General features: G+C 40.9%; 1 protein-coding gene across 4 annotated transcripts in view; it reads left to right on the top strand.

Moving 5' to 3' along the window:
- Positions 1–16862, top strand: part of AGAP1 (ArfGAP with GTPase domain, ankyrin repeat and PH domain 1) — a 378138-nt gene that overhangs the window by 140555 nt on the left and 220721 nt on the right. For all 4 annotated transcript variants that reach the window (XM_060282347.1, XM_060282348.1, XM_035139158.2 and 1 more), the window contains one exon: positions 4445–4537. In XM_060282347.1, coding sequence (XP_060138330.1) covers positions 4445–4537 — 93 coding nt within the window. The remainder of the gene's footprint in view (positions 1–4444; positions 4538–16862) is intronic.

A 16862-nucleotide genomic window follows, 5' to 3' on the forward strand; every position in this document is an offset into this window, starting at 1 on the left:
TAGAAATAAAGCTAACAAATAAACAGTTGGTTTTGACGTTGATTGTGATTTTATGTTTTTATATTCACTGCTGTTTTATAGAATATGTGCCCTGACCTAAGATCGATGGATATAGGGTGGGAGATGAATATTTTTAATGAATTAATAAATACTACAATGTTGGGCTTTCTAAGAAAAGTGGAATGTACTGGAATGTGCGCACATTAGCTTAATGGTGATGATGTGACTCTGCTGTGTTGTGAGATTGTTAGATAATGTCTTCCTCCACTAGATGTCAGTGTCAGTCAAGGAACAGAATGTAGTACAGGAGAACTTGAAATGGTCTCTAGAAAGACCATTTGGATTTGAACGCAGAAATTACAGCTTTTCCTTCTGCTCATATTTTGTTTAGGATCCTGATGTGAGGATGTGCATATTTTGATATTGAAGGCAATGGATTCAAATGGAAGGGTCAAGCACACAGAGTTGTATCTAGTCTTCCCAAGAGCACTGTCTTCCCAAGAGCACTGTTCCAGACAGGGAAAGCTCTGCTGGAAGAAGCTGGGACGGCCATTGTCTCCCATTTCCCCACTGTCACCGGAGCCCCCAGGAGGGCTGGGAGATGTTGCCAGGGGAAGGGCACACTGGGGACTGTCGCCTCTGGTTTGCCATTCCTTCTGCTAGTGGGAGCCTCTTTTCATGCAGGGGCATTTCTAGATCCAGCCCATACATAAGGTTTGTCACAAGGAATATAAAAAGGTAAAGGTAAAGGGGCCCCTGACCATCAGGTCCAGTCGTGTCCGACTCTGGGGGTGCGGCGCTCATCTCGCTCTATAGGCCGAGGGAGCCAGCGTTTGTCCGCAGACAGCTTCCAGGTCATGTGGCCAGCATGACTAAGCCGCTTCTGGTGAACCAGAGCAGCGCACGGAAACGCCGTTTACCTTCCCGCCGGAGCAGTCCCTATTTATCTACTTGCACTTTGATGTGCTTTCGAACTGCTAGGTGGGCAGGAGCTGGGACCGAGCAACGGGAGCTCACCCCGTTGCAGGGATTCGAACTGCCGACCTTCTGATCAGCAAGCCCTAGGCTCTGTGGTTTAACCCACAGCACCACAAGGAATATACAAGGAATATTTACTTAGAATCATAGAGTTGGAAGAGACCACAAGAGCCATCCAGTCCAACCCCCTGCCAAGCAGGAAACACCACCAAAGCATTCCTGACAGATGTCTGTCAAGCCTCTGCTTAAAGACCTTCAAAGAAGGAGACTCCATCACACTCCTTGGCACCAAAATCCACTGTTCAACAGCTCTTACTGTCAGGAAGTTCTTCCTAATGTTTAGGTGGAATCTTCTTTCTTGTAGTTTGAATCCATTGCTCCATGTCCGCTTCTCTGGTTTATTTTAAATACAGTACTGCAGAAATAATTGGATGCTCTGATATTTTTACATAGAACTATAAAATTGAAAATGGGATTTTTTTTAGTTCCAAGAAGAGAAACACATCATGATTGATCAGATAATGTAAAAATGATAATATTAACTAGTTGTTAGTTTCATTTACAGAGGGCATTCTCCACATAGAAAATCCATGTTAGATTATGCTGTGTTGCAAGTGCCCCATAACAAAATAACAAATATGCTAGAAATTAGATAGAAACTTACAAAAAAATGATTTTAAATAATATTGCTTCTACAAGGATGCTGATACATTAGTGTTCATCAGAAATGATACTGTATTTCATATTCTTTCACTTGAATTAAAGGATGATAGCAGTGGCCAATTCTGTAATGAATAAAACTTTCTAAGACTAAAACTTCTTTTCCAGATGCTCAGATTGTTGCATGACACACTTTTGTGGACTGAAGGAGCAACTCAGTCTGAGCAGCTGCAAGGTTAATCATATTTTGTGAAATTAGTTTTATAATACACAAGAAATCCCACATATTATTGTGGCTATATAATCAGTAGTTTGATTTCTGTGAAGAAATATAATTTCTGCACAGCTTTTTATGATATAAGGTATTTTTTTTAGGTCTATTGTTCAAAGTACGCAGATATAGGTCATTGTAGACCAAGCCACCTAATCTTAATTACCCTTGGAAGATAAATAATATTTACTGTAAGCCAAATGAGTACCCATCTCAAAGTAAGGCTTATTTGTTTAGTTTTTAAAAAGCGCAGGTCATTTTAATGAAAATTTCGCTTCACTGAGCAATGGATTTCTGCATCTCATTATATGGGTATGGTATGGTTGTGTCTCTAGATCAAACTATTATTATTATTTATTATTATTATTTATACCCCACCCATCTGGCTGTTCTTTCCCAGTTTTTTAAAAAAATAAAAAGTAGCAGTAGTCCATTAAGAATGTATTCATACCTATTTCCTGGTTTTGAATGTGAGCCATATGTAGTTAAAATCAGGGGTAGGGGAATCTACTTGCCCTCAAATATGTGAAATTACAGAATCTATTAGTAGAATAGATATTTTAAAAGTGCTAAAATATCTTGAAAGTGGGCTAAGTAAGATATACGGAGTTGGAGAAATCTAGAGCAGGCTAAAGCAGATATTTGGGGGACTAATTTTATTTTTAAAATAATAAAACATATTTCTGTTAAAATATTTAAAGTGGTTCACAAGCAAAATTCCTCAGCGAAATATGTACAAACAGGAGTTGTTCCTAGCCAACTATTATGGATTTAGGGAAGGAGATCCAGAAGGACTGAGGAAAAAATGTGAGAAGCATGCAAGTGTGGAGGAAAAACTTAGCCTGCTCCCGAACTTGAGAGAAGTGGGGACTTTGGCATGTACTTGAGGGTGTGGTAAACTCCATGGCTTTTACTGAGGCCATAACTCCGCAACAGGGAGTATGAGGTTCACGACATGGTGTTGGACTCCAACCATGATCTGTCCCAGACAGAATGGTCAACACAGTAAGGGATGTGGGAAGTTGCAATCCAGCAATCCTGAAGGACCACGTGCTCCCCGTACCGACTCTACATGGCTAGCCGTACAAGTGAGTCAGGGTGGGAGAATGCAAGCAATCCCCTTTTAGGCCACCTAAATAGTATGAACTTATATAAAAACACTGTACAGTGGTACCTCGGTTTAAGTACACAATTGGTTCCGGAAGTCTGTACTTAACCTGAAGCATACTTAACCTGAAGCAAACTTTCCCATTGAAAGTAATACGGTAGAAAGTGGATTCATCCGTTCCAGACAGGTCCGCGGAGTACTTAAAGTAAAAGTACTCAAACTGAAGCGTACTTAAACCGAGGTATGACTGTATACTTCTCCTGTTCCCTGAAATATACATTTTTTGATTTTCACTCACCCATTTAATTCCATGATGGTTATTCTTTGAAATTCTGTGGTCTGAAATTTTAGTTTTCTTCATCCATTCCTTAAAATACAAAGTAGTTGTGACTGATATCCTTATTTTAATTTGCATTCCAAATTTAAACGTTTTAGACAACTCTGTAATGCATTGTAGATAAGCAGCATGATTTCACATCACTTGGTTTTTATTAGCATTCCGTTGTGGCACTGGACATCACCAGTATGTTCACTTCATATATCATCTATGATTTGAAAAGCACATGAAAATGTTTCCCCATTTTCAATATTGCGTGAGTAATGTTCCCACTGAAAAGTAATGGAGTGAAGTTGTCACTTGTCAGCGTAGTTATTAAGGGGGATGACTTTTAGGTCTTGCTCATAATAAAATAAATCTGTCACATGTAGATTTACTTATCTCACAATAAAGGAGGAGGGTAGGAAGTTCTATTTAAATAAGATTGTGTGTATTTGTTTCACAGCTGTGTAAAAGCAAGCAGGATGATTCTTACCCCATGAAATGCTTTAAAATAGATAGTACTTGCGTTTTGTTTTTGTTCTGTTTTAAATTACCCGCAACTAAGATACAGTAGCCTTTTGTTTATTAAGGAAAGCTTTATTGTATCTTATCCATTGATCTTTATAGTGAGAGAGGTATGCAGAAAAGAATGATTAGCATTTGCCACTTTTATGCTTGTCAAAGCAGCTTGGTTTTCCAAGCATTGTTGGTTTGACTTTGATGCTATCATTCGAAAGTAGTAAAAGAGGAAATTTAATGAAATTTAATTCCAATGAAGGTAATCCATAAAATTACACTGCTGAGTAGTTAATAGCCTTTTAAAATCCCATCAGATGATAATTAAGTATATACACTTGTATAAGGAGTTGCCTATGTAGAAAGCCACACAATTTCCTGTTAGCTTTTCTGGTGTCTGTATTGAATTCACAGGAGATGCTGCTGAGCCATTTAAAAGCTTAAATATTAATATGTAGGTAATATTTTAATTACGTCTTTTGATCTATCTTCTGGTGTGTTAAAACAACTTTTTAAATTTCAAATGTGAATATGGGAAAATATGTGAATTGGTGTTATTAATAACACTGTTAACTTTGCTTTTGCCTTGCAGTCTCGGAAAGGGAGCGACCCAGACAAAGAGAAGAAAGGATTGGAGAGCAGAGCAGATAGTATTGGAAGCGGTCGTGCAATCCCAATTAAACAGGTATATCCTTTTGTGTGTGTGTGCGTGTATGCACACAGGCCTACGCACACACACACGTTTTCCTGTAGTTGGAAACACACCTCAGGTCTTAAACACCATGATGCTGGGCCTGTGTGCCAAGATTCGTTTGATGTACTGTGGTGATGAATGTTGAAGTCACTCACTTGACATCAATTAGGAGAGGTTCCTATGTGTATTAAAATAGGATCATTAGAATAAGAAGAGGGAAAATGTGACAACAGGCCTAATGAAGTGCAGTCTGCTGGCCTGCATATGGAGCGTGCTTCTAGGCTGAGCTGGCTTCAAAGCCTGCCTTTGTAGAGAGGGCTTTGATTGGGCCGTTTGCTGCCAGTCGACATGGGTAAATCAGATCGCTGTACAAGAGCCCCTTGTGATCACAGAAATAGCCTGATGTGGCCCTCATTTGCTATTGCAGAAGGACATCTGAACACTGTTCCAGGCTGGTTTGCAACAACGAGGCAATTAGTTGTGATAATCATAGCTGGTGTATCAGCTGTGCGCTCTTGTTTGTAATTTGCTAATGAAAGAATTGTAACTTCATTTAGACCTTGTTATATAGGAGAACATTTACAGTCATAGTATGTGGCCTTAATTAAACTTCCTCGTTACACTACAGGATTTGAAATTGAGGATTTGTTTTGGTTTGTTTGACTAGTGCAGGTTCACTTGAGTAATCACTCTCTCTGAGTGTGTGTGTGGAGAGAGAGAGAGCATGTCTGTTACAAAACTTAGGATTCATAATTTTTGGCCTGTACATCAGTTCAACATATTTATGATACTTGGGCATTTTGAGATTTTTTTGGCTGTGATAACTTGACCGTTGAAGTCAATGCCCTTGCTCCCCATTAACTTGCTTGGAAAGTTTCCTGTGGCAAATAAGTTAGGTAGTGTGCCTTCTCATAAACATTTGTCATGTTTCCTTGATAATTTAGGCAAATTAACCTGTAATAACTTGTGGCCCTCCACATGTTGTTGGACTACAGCTTCCATCAGGCCCAGCTGATAGGAGTTGTAGTCCAGCAAATTCTGTAGGGTCACAGGCTTTGCATCTTGACAGTAGAAAAGTGCAAATCTTCTGTGTGCCACTAATGTTGTTACTAAAAACTATTTTAATAATAATAATAATAATAATAATAATAATATGGTAATAGTAAAGTATTTCAGAATATACTTTGTAGAGGGTTTTTACAAATTAGCCTTCTTAGACTCAATTTTTCTCAAGACACATGTGGGAAAGACTGGAAATTAAAATATTGAAAATGGTTGAAGATTTATCAAAGGCTAAACACCCCCCATCTCCCCCTAAACTCATGTGTTGGAGGATAATTTCAAAGTTTCATTGGGGTCTGTGAAGTTGCACCTGGATAAAAGTTGCTATGTTACTTGTGTTCACACTAAGGCCAGAAAGTGCTTTGTAATCCCCATATTTCTATTTTCCCCTTAGGGGCGCAAAAATGTGGTTTATTGAATACCACATTCAGGCTTGCAAAATACCACAGGCTTGCAAAATACGTAGTACAGTGGCACCTCGGTTTACAACCACAATTAGTTCCGGAAGTCTGTACTTAACCAGAAGCGTACTTAACCTGAAGCGAACTTTCCCATTGAAAGTAATGGGAAGTGAATTAATCCGTTCCAGATGGGTCTGCGGTGTTTGTAAACCGAGGTGGTTGTAAATCGAGGCGGTTGTAAACCGAGGTATGACTGTAGTGATTTAAATTCTGAGTATGGCTTAGAGATTGCAGGATTTTTCAAGTCCAACTAGAGAACAACTAATAGCCCAAATACCGGAACAAAAGTTTTATTGTTAGCTGTTTGAAACTGTTGCCAAAATCAGCACCAGTGTCTCCTACAAAGAGTGTCTGAAATGCCACATTTCTATGTCAAGATTGCCTCTGTTGTGAATAGTGCCCTTTCCCAGTATACTGGGAAACCCAAAATTAGGGATTCAAGCACTGCTCTTTTCATCCCTGGCAAGAGCTTTGTCCTCAGATTGGCCCAACAGTCCTTCAGCATGGCTATCATCCTCAAACTATGGACCGCCAGGGTCCTGAACCTGCCCCACCCGGCAATTACTGTGGCTACAGCAAGAGGAACCTTTTCGGCCCGCCAAGCAGCTGACCAGGGTTTGAGTCATCCCTGAAAATGTTCCTCGCTCTTCTGAGGCAATGGTCTCCCCCGATAACATCTAGGACTCAGGAGACAGCCCATGATATCGTGTGCTGTCTTCACCACCCTCTGTAGTGACTTTCTGTCCATGGCTGTCAAACCAGCATACCACACCGTAATGCACACTTTCTATCGTGGACCGATAGAAGGAAATCATCAGTTGCTCTCCAACCTTGTTCTTCCGCAAGACCCTAAGGAAATTAAGTCTCTGTTGGGCTTCCTAACCACCTGGGCTGTATTGACCTTCCAAGTTAGGTCTTCACTAAGATGGACTCCCAGGAATTTAAAGGAAGAGACTCTCTCTGCACAGCCCACCCACCCCGATATACAACGGGGCTAGCTCCCTTCTCTTCCTCCGAAAGTCCAACAACATCTCCTTTGTCTTGACAATGTTTAGGTGCAGATTGTTCTCTGAGCACCATGTGGATACCTTTTGAACCTCCCCCCTGTACGCAGATTCGTTTCCGCCTGTAATTAAACCCGTTGTGGTGTCATCAGCAAACATGTAATTGCAGTAGATGGGTTAGAAGAAATGCAATTATACATATGCAACGAATACAGGTATGGACTTGGCACACATCCCCGTGGAGTGCCAGTGCTGAGCTTCAAAGAGGTAGATGTAACAGGCCCAATCCTCACTCTTTGTGTCTGGTCTCTCAGAAAGTCTTTAATCCAATCACAGATGTTAGAGGAAAGGTCCAGGTCCCTTAACTTTCAATGAGAATGTCCAGAAGGATGGTATTGAAAGCTGAGCTATAATCAGTAAACAGCATTCTGACATAATTCCCTGGTCTCTCCAGATGACTCGCTGCAAGGTGGAAAGCTGTAGCAATGGCATCATCTGTTGACCTATTTCTCCTTTAGGCGAACTGGTGTTTATCAAAGTCCAGTGGAAAACATGTTCTAAGTTGTTGAAGGCCCAATCTCTCGAAGCATTTCATTACTACAGATGTTAATGCAATGGGTCTATAATCATTTAGGCAGTTAATTGCTGTTTTCTTTGGGACTGGGATAATGGTGGCCGCTTTCAAACATGTTGGAACACAAGCGGTTTGCAGAGAGATGTTAAAAATCCTCATCAAGACCCCTGCTAATTGATCGGCACAATTTTTTTTATCACTATTCCCAGCACCCCATCTGGGCCAGCAGCTCACCCCTTTTACTTGATGGTCATATAAAACAAGTGGCTGTGAGTTTGTAGGCTGGCAGATAGGAGCCAAGATATCTGCTCCTTTTGCCTCAACAGTGTGATGTAGCAGCTAAAAAAGCCAATGCAATTCTGGGCTGCATCAATAGGAGTATAGCATCTAGATCAAGGGAAGTAATAGTACCGCTGTATTCTGCTCTGGTCAGACCTCACCTGGAGTACTGTGTCCAGTTCTGGGCACCACAGTTCAAGAAGGATACTGACAAGCTGGAACGTGTCCAGAGGAGGGCAACCAAAATGGTCAAAGGCCTGGAAACGATGCCTTATGAGGAATGGCTTGGGGAGCTGGGTATGTTTAGCCTGGAGAAGAGAAGGTTAAGGGGTGATATGATAGCCATGTTCAAATATATGAAAGGATGTCATATAGAGGAGGGAGAAAGGTTGTTTTCTGCTGCTCCACAGAAGCGGACACGGAGCAATGAATTCAAACTACAAGAAAGAAGATTCCACCTAAGCATAACTTCCTGACAGTGAGAGCTGTTCGACAGTGGAATTTGCTGCCAAGGAGCATGGTGGACTCTCCTCCTTTGGAGGTCTTTAAGCAGAGGCCTGACAGGCATATGTCAAGAATGCTTTGATGGTGTTTCCTGCTTGGCAGGGGGTTGGACTGGATGGCCCTTGTGGTCTCTTCCAACTCTATGATTCCTCTATTACTGATTTTCAGTCCATGAGTGCTGTTGTTCACATAATCAAAACTGTATCACCATTGCCCAGGAGTGAGCCCTGAGGGTGCTTGGGACAGCCCTCCCGTAAGGTTTGCAGAAGTCCAAACATTCCTTAGGCAGAAATTCTAAGCGATTGGGGGGGGGGGGGGAGCTCCTAAAACAGCCCAGTGAAGACTGTCACTGATTAGTGCTAGAGATGGAAGGGAAACCTGCTGGTAGGAGAATGGAATGGAGTCGTTGAGATTCTGAATAGAGAGCTTGCTCTCCAAGGGCAGCATTTTGTTGCCAATCCAAACTGTATTATTTATTAAAATCTTATTTATCCTCTGTTGCTGGTTTTTTGTTGTTGGAGTACTTTTTTTGTCCATAGCAAGCACTATATTTCAACAAAATCAAAGTTAAATTGGTTTTCATAACATCTAATAACAGTGGAGATACATAAACACACACACACACACACACACACTGTATCTATATTGTGACGGGGGTCCTGTCATCTCCCCTGCTGTACATATTAAAGGGGTTCTAGTTATTGAAGAGGTGTTTTGTGTTTTCATTCCCTTTAATATTTTTTATTTTATTTTATTGGTACTATTCTGTTCTGTTCTATTGACTACCTTTTTTGCTAACAATTGTTGCCAGATTTTATTGTAGCATGAAGACAGCATGGCATCCTTCAACAGTTTCCAATATCTGGCTATCATTAGTCTTGCTGCTACCAATAATTGTCCAATAAGGTGTTTATGATGCAGGTCCATAATGTCTCTCAAGGTGCTACACGCAATATGCCAGCAAGTTTGGAAAACTTAGCAGTGGCCAGAAGTGCAAGCTAGATTTTGAAGGGGCAGAGGAACCAGAGACCAAATTGCAAACATGTGCTGGATTATGGAGAAAGCTAGAGAGTTCCAGAAAAACATCTACTTCTGCTTCATTGACTACGCAAAAGCATTTGACTGTTTCGACCACAGCAAACTATGGCAAGTTCTTAAAGAAATGGGAGTGCCTGATCATTCATCAACAACCTCAGATATGCAGATGACACAACCTTGATGGCAGAAAGTGAGGAGGAATTAAAGGATCTTTTAATGAGGGTGAAAGAGGAGAGCACAAAATATGGTCTGAAGCTCAAAATCAAAGGAAGATCATGGCCACTGGTCCCGTCAACTCCTGGCAAATAGAAGGGGAAGAAATGGAGGCAGTGAGAGATTTTACTTTCTTGCGTTCCATGATAACTGCAGATGGTGACAGCAGCCACAAAATTAAAAGACGCCTGCTTCTTGGGAGAAGAGCAATGACAAACCTAGACAGCATCTTAAAAAGCAGAGATATCACCTTGCCGACAAAGGTCTGTATAGTTAAAGCTATGGTTTTCCCAGTAGTGATGTATGGAAGTGAGAGCTGGACCATAAAGAAGGCTGATCGCTAAAGAATTGATGCTTTTGAATTATGGTGCTGGAGGAGACTCTTGAGCAGGCATCCCCAAACTTCGGCCCTCCAGATGTTTTGGACTACAATTCCCATCTTCCCTGACCACTGGTCCTCTTAGCTAGGGATCATGGCAGTTGTAGGCCAAAACATCTGGAGGGCCGCAGTTTGGGGATGCCTGCTCTTCAGAGTCCCATGGACTGCAAGAAGATCAAACCTATCCATTCTGAAGGAAATCAGCCCTGAGTGCTCACTGGAAGGACAAATCCTGAAGCTGAGGCTCCAATACTTTGGCCACCTCATGAGAAGAGAATACTCCCTGGAAAATACCGTGATGTTGGGAAAGATTGAGGGCACAAGGAGAAGGGGACGGCAGAGGACGAGATGGTTGGACAGTGTTCTCAAAGCTATGAACATGAGTTTGACCAAACTGTGGGAGGCAGTGGAATACAGGAGTGGCTGGCGTGCTCTGGGGTCATGAAGAGTCGGACAAGATTAAACGACTAAAGAACAACAGTGCCAACTCTGGACATTTAACAATCTCTCTCATTATTATTTTGACTCCCACAAAGCATGTTCATCATATATGCTGATGCTTAAAAGAAAAAGATGTGCTGCTGAGCTGAGTTGCCATTGAGCTGTTTGCCGTGAGACCAAGATATTCTTCCTGCTAAGCCACCACCAAATGCAATGTGTGTTTTTTGTTAGTTGATATATATCAAATATTTCTAAGTTTTCTGCCTTCGTGGTTATATATGCCGATCTCAACATTTTTAATTACTTGATCAAAAAACAAAAAAAACTTACGTAGTTTTCATTTATCTAGGGCTGTGAATAGAATGCTTACATGTTACTTTGTAAATTGAAATGTGATTCACGTTTGTGAAGACATATATAATTACTGGTACATATAGGAGTGTTCATATAAACATATTCCTAACAAAATACGGTCATTAAAATATGCTTTCCTGCAGCAATGCTGCCAAATAAGAGGGCTATGTTTGAAATTGTTGTGAATCTTTGCGTTCCCTGTTTCCACCCCTCTGTCTAGCTGCAGATGCACAAAAAATAATTTAACATCAAGTCAGCTATAAAACTGCTCCAATGCTTTCCAGTAAGTTACAACTAGTACATGAAATTTCATGAACAAAATTACACTTCCTGTAATGTTATATAGCATAACCTTGACTAAATAAACGGTGGCTTCTTCCCAGCACCTGAATGTTAACAGTTCTGTATAGACAGGGCTGGAAACATATTTTTCTCAAAATTCCAGACACAGCAAGTATTTGTGGGCCAGGGTTCTAGGAGTCTACCCACACACTGCAGAGAATACTCATATATGTCAGTGAGATAGATTTAGAGTAAGTGGGCAGTGGACAAGACTGGATGCTACTAACCAATCTGGTTACCTGTCTAAAGCCACAGCATTTTCTCTTTTTAAAACGTATCGGAAGAGGTGGATGTTTCAATGAAGTCTATTGTGATAGGGCTTATCCAGGCAAGTGTTGTACATAAAAACTAAATATTAATTTCAAATGATGGTTTGAAAACAAAATAGCTCTTGTCACAGTTTGTGTAATTTTCAAATCTGAAGACATTGTCTGATTTGAGCCAGTGGCTGGATGCGGTTTGAAAGTTGCCTGGGGTATATATTCAAGGCAGAATTGCGTGTTCCATAAAAGCTCCCAAAATTTGGTTGGTGCCCTTTCTTTTGTCTTGGGAGACAATGGAGGAGTAAGCCTTTGGGGGTGAAGTCAAACTGTTGGAAGGTTTCAGTGTCTGCTGTGATTTTAAGAGACCTATGCAGAAGAGACATGTTTTGTTGCAGCCAGGGTGGATAAAAATCAATGATTTTTAAAAAAACAAAAAATAAAAAAACAGATTTTTTTTAATTTAAATCGGATTTTTTAAATTAAAATTTGATTTTTTAAAATAAAATGCTTTTTGAGGAAAATATATTACCATCCAAAGGTTATTCCATCATGAAATAAAGATTAGTTTTTTAATTATGTAGAATAAGGCTGTATATGTTTTTTTGGTAAATAAATTCCATTAATCCATTCACAATGTTGTGCTCTTCCAGAGGTTTTTGTAAGGCTATTGGGCAGTTTCTCTGCCCACAAGATATTATCACAGATGCTTGGTTTACTTTTGCAGTTCTCAAAACTGAATTTGACTCAGCAGAGATCATATGCCTCTTCTTCATAACAAAAATGTTATAACATGAACAAAAATGTTATAACATGTTCTGTGAGCACCTAGAAAGAAACTGTAATCACTAAAAGTCAGCATGGGTTTCTGAAAAATAAGTCATGTCAGACTAATCTGATCTCATTTTTTGACAGAATTACAAGCCTGGTAGATGAAGGGAATGCTGTGGATGTAGCCTATCTTGATTTCAGCAAGGCCTTTGACAAGGTGCCCCATGATATTCTTGTAAAGAAGCTGGTAAAATGCGGGCTAGACAATGCTACCATTCAGTGGATTTGTAACTGGCTGACTGACCGAACCTAAAGGGTGCTCATCAATGGCTCCTCTTCATCCTGGAGAGAAGTGACTAGTGGGGTGCCACAGGGTTCTGTCTTGGGCCCAGTCTAATTCAACATCTTTATCAATGACTTGGATGATGGGCTTGAGGGCATCCTGAGTAAGTTTGCAGATGACACCAAATTGGGAGGGGTGGCTAATACCCCAGAGGACAGGATCACACTTCAAAATGACCTTAACAGATTAGACAACTGGGCCAAAGCAAACAAGATGAATTTTAACAAGGAGAAATGGGCAGAAAAAATGAAAGGCACAAATACAGGATGGGTGACACCTGGCTTGAGAGCAGTACATGTGAAAAGGATCTAGGAGTCTTGGTAGACCACAAACTTGACATGAGTCAGCAGTGTGATGCAGCAGCTAAAAAAGCCAATGCAATTCTGGGCTGCATCAATAGGAGTATAGCATCTAGATCTAGGGAAGTAATAGTACCACTGTATTATGCTCTGGTCAGACCTCACCTGGAGTACTGTGTCCAGTTCTGGGCACCACAGTTCAAGAAGGATACTGACAAGCTGGAACGTGTCCAGAGGAGGGCAACCAAAATGGTCAAAGGCCTGGAAACGATGCCTCATGAGGAACGGCTTAGGGAGCTGGGTATGTTTAGCCTGGAGAAGAGAAGGTTAAGGGGTGATATGATAGCCATGTTCAAATATATGAAAGGATGTCATATGGAGGAGGGAGAAAGCTTGTTTTCTGCTGCTCCAGAGAAGCGGACACAGAGCAATGGATTCAAACTACAAGAAAGAAGATTCCACCTCAACATTAGGAAGAACTTCCTGACAGTAAGAGCTGTTCGGCAGTGGAATTTGCTACCAAGGAGTGTGGTGGAGTCTCCTTCTTTGGAGGTCTTTAAGCAGAGGTTTGACAGCCATCTGTCAGGAATGCTTTGATAGTGTTTCCTGCTTGGTAGGGGGTTGGACTGGATGGCCCTTGTGGTCTCTTCCAACTCTATGATTCTATGATTCTATGAACAGAGTTGAGAAAAAGACCTTAATCCTATTGTTCTACAAACCTATGAATACAGAATCAACCCCTTCAGTTTCAAGAAGTTCAGTAAATAGAATAGAAACAATATTTTTCTGATTGTTTGGAGTGGAATAGACCTGCACAAGAAGAAAGTGAAACGAAGTGTGAGGAGGAAGGGGCAAGCAGACAAGCAGTACAAAATGAAAGTGAAACTTTCTGAGCACAATACTGCACAGCCACAGACAGACAAGTCTTTGGATCTTTTTGTGTGGATGACCTGAGGTTTATCACATTCTTTCCTTGGAGGAAAAAACCTATAATGGCAGCCGGCGGTAAAAGAGACCCAGTTTGGCAATATTTTAATGAAGTTCCTTTACCTATCAGTAAGGCAGGCATGCGTGCAAAATGCAAACACTGCAACAAAGAAATGCAAGGCCTGGTGGCCCAAATGAGGCAACATCAGGAGAAGTGCTGTGATGAAGATGACCAAAGAAACACATTTGAACAGGCAGGATCTTCAGGTTGGTAAACATTTTTATTGAATCATATTTCTAAAGAGTGCCTTGAACTGTCATGTTTGAGCAAAATTATATTTCTTATTATTGCGTGTTACTGTCATTTGGTACAGCTATGAAGAAAAGTACATATTCCTTTTGCAGACTTGTGTAAAAATGTTGATAAGTCTCTGTAGAGCTTCCTTGGGAGTGTGTTGTCAAGACTGTGTCATCTTCAAACATCATCTATTGGATAATGCCCGCCACACTTGTCTTGGCCCAGTGACATGCCAGGTTGAACAGACCCCGTTGCTCCTCAAATGACAGTACACATCGCCTTTGGTCAAGCTGAAGGCATGTGAAAGCAACAGGGAGAAGAATATGCCAAAGAAAGTTTGGGTATGAACACAACCCTGTTTTGCACTGCTCTTTATAGGGAAGATGTCCAAGGATGAACTGTCATACTCAACTGGCTTCCTGTTTCCGGCGGTGAGAAATGGCTGACTCCCATCGGACCCCAGCCGTGCCAGTAATTCAGGGCTGATATGGAGGTAATTAGCCCTGGCAGAGTCCCCAGGGTGGGGGAGGACTGTCTCATAGACCCGCAGATTGTCCAAGATTGGCAGCTTGCATTGTGCAAGAGGCAGGACACTGGGTCCCAGAACACAACATGGCTGGCACTCTCCGAAGTCACTCTCATAGCCGGGAATATCTGTTTGATACAATAATCAGATTTGGACAATAAACAGACATAGTCTGGCCCAAAGAAAACTGAGAAAAAACCTGCAAAATTGTACAGCCTCTGGCGTTTCAGCTCGGACTTCAAAAAGATTCTCAGCATGGTGTTTGCATGGATTACGGAGGATTGGTATGTTCTTTTTTATTCTTCTCAACACTTACAATTGGTTTGCTATGCCAAGTCTCGTTAAGAAACCTAATTTATTTTGAGGAGTACAGAAGGACTTCTATTTATAATTAAATAATCAACTGCACAGCTTTATTTGGTTTGAAAGACTTGATAAAGAAAAGAATAAACAAGATGGCGCTTGTGACACAACACAGAAAAATGAGAGATATTCCCTGTTTCAAGAGAAGTGGGAGATGTTTGCTGGCTGACTTTGTAGTGATTTGAGACAATAATTTGGGACAATATTTGCATTTGTTTGCAGAATTTCTTCATTAAATGTGAGAGAGGGAAGGCTAAATGGAGTGTGCCAATGAGTGTGGTGGAGTCTCCTTTGGAGGTCTTTAAGCAGAGGCTTGACAGCCATCTGTCAGGAATGCTTTGATGGTGTTTCCTGCTTGGCAGGGGGTTGGATTGGATGGCCCTTGTGGTCTCTTCCAACTCTATGATTCTATGAAAATGATTCCCTTCCTGCAGGTATGTTTTGATACCTACTTTTTTAAAATTAAGTTTAGCTTTAGCTTTCTGAAATCTCATTTTAATTTCCACATGGTGCCTTAGTAGGCATTGTTAGTGTCTGGGAGGCACTGTTGTAGAGGGTCCCCTCTACCTCCAGTGTATTGCTGTGTGCATTGCAGGGACCAATTCTACCCTAGGGCAGGGATGAAGAACCCTTTTCAGCTGGTGGGTCAGATCTACTTGTGGCCAATCTCCACACGGACCACATTTCAAAGGTGGGTGGGGGTCATTTGATGTCAAGTTTATCCAGCCCACAGTTGAAGCAGTGCTCCTAATTTTTCCTTCATAAGTGTGGCTAACCTTCATTGTCATTTAAATTTGGCAACAAAAGCAGGTTGTGCTGCTGCTTCGTTTGGGAGCTCCCAGCTGAATCTGACCCTGGCAGCACAGCTTGCATTTGGTGCCAATTGTAAATGGCACCAAATATAACCCACAAATTGCAAAGGAACAATCAGGTGCTCGCTCTAAGGCACACAATTGGGCTCACAATTGTTACTCTGCAGCTGCCGCTTTACTTGACATGCATCTGATGTCATATCACATCAGATGAATTACAGGTTTGTATGGCTGGGGGAAATGGCTTCATGGGCCAAATGGGGACTCCTAGAGGGCTTAATTTGTCTCAAAGGCCACAGGCTCCCCATGCTTGCCCTCTAGGGGTGAATTCTGCTTCAGGTTGGCTTTAGCTTGATGGAGGAGTTAATACTCGTATAGTCTAAACTTAAAACACTTTTTTTCTTATTCACTTTTGGAAGGTGGGGGAGAATCTTGTTGTCATGTAAAGGCCAAGTCAGAATGAGATTTGAAAAGAGTCTTGTCAAGATCAAACACAGAACCCATATGGATAATCTTGTACTTCTATTTTTATGCCCTCCAACTACCTGAACTGCGCAATACAATTTCTCAAGGTATGAATATTTACAGCTGTGCCATATATTTCCCATCTCATGGAGAAACTTTGTTTTCCCCAGTAAATACAAACCCTTGCTTCTGAAAAATTCTGGATACTTATATCCCGATCCTCAATCCCACTTTGTCTATTGGGAATTACTTGCCAATATAATAAAATTGCAGCCTTGACCTTCAGGGTTGGGGATCTTACTTAGTATTCTTGTATGTGTACAGATATGCAAGCAAGTCTTTCTTAACTACTGCACATATAGCCGGATGAGAAAAAGTATTGGATTGTATCCCAAAATTATATAAAGTGTCTGTTTAGTTTGGGGTGTGTTTTGATTGTTATAGCAAATTTGTTTGAATGTATACTTGTTGGAAAAAAATAATTTGAAATGTGAAATTTGTTTTAAATACATATTCAAAGTATGTTTTCATGGTGACATAAATAATGATTTAAATCAACTACTGCTGCTGTATTGTGTCCCATATTTTATGTTTGTATACA

Source organism: Zootoca vivipara, chromosome 1, assembly GCF_963506605.1.
Source record: "Zootoca vivipara chromosome 1, rZooViv1.1, whole genome shotgun sequence".
Taxonomy (NCBI): Eukaryota; Metazoa; Chordata; class Lepidosauria; order Squamata; family Lacertidae; genus Zootoca; species Zootoca vivipara.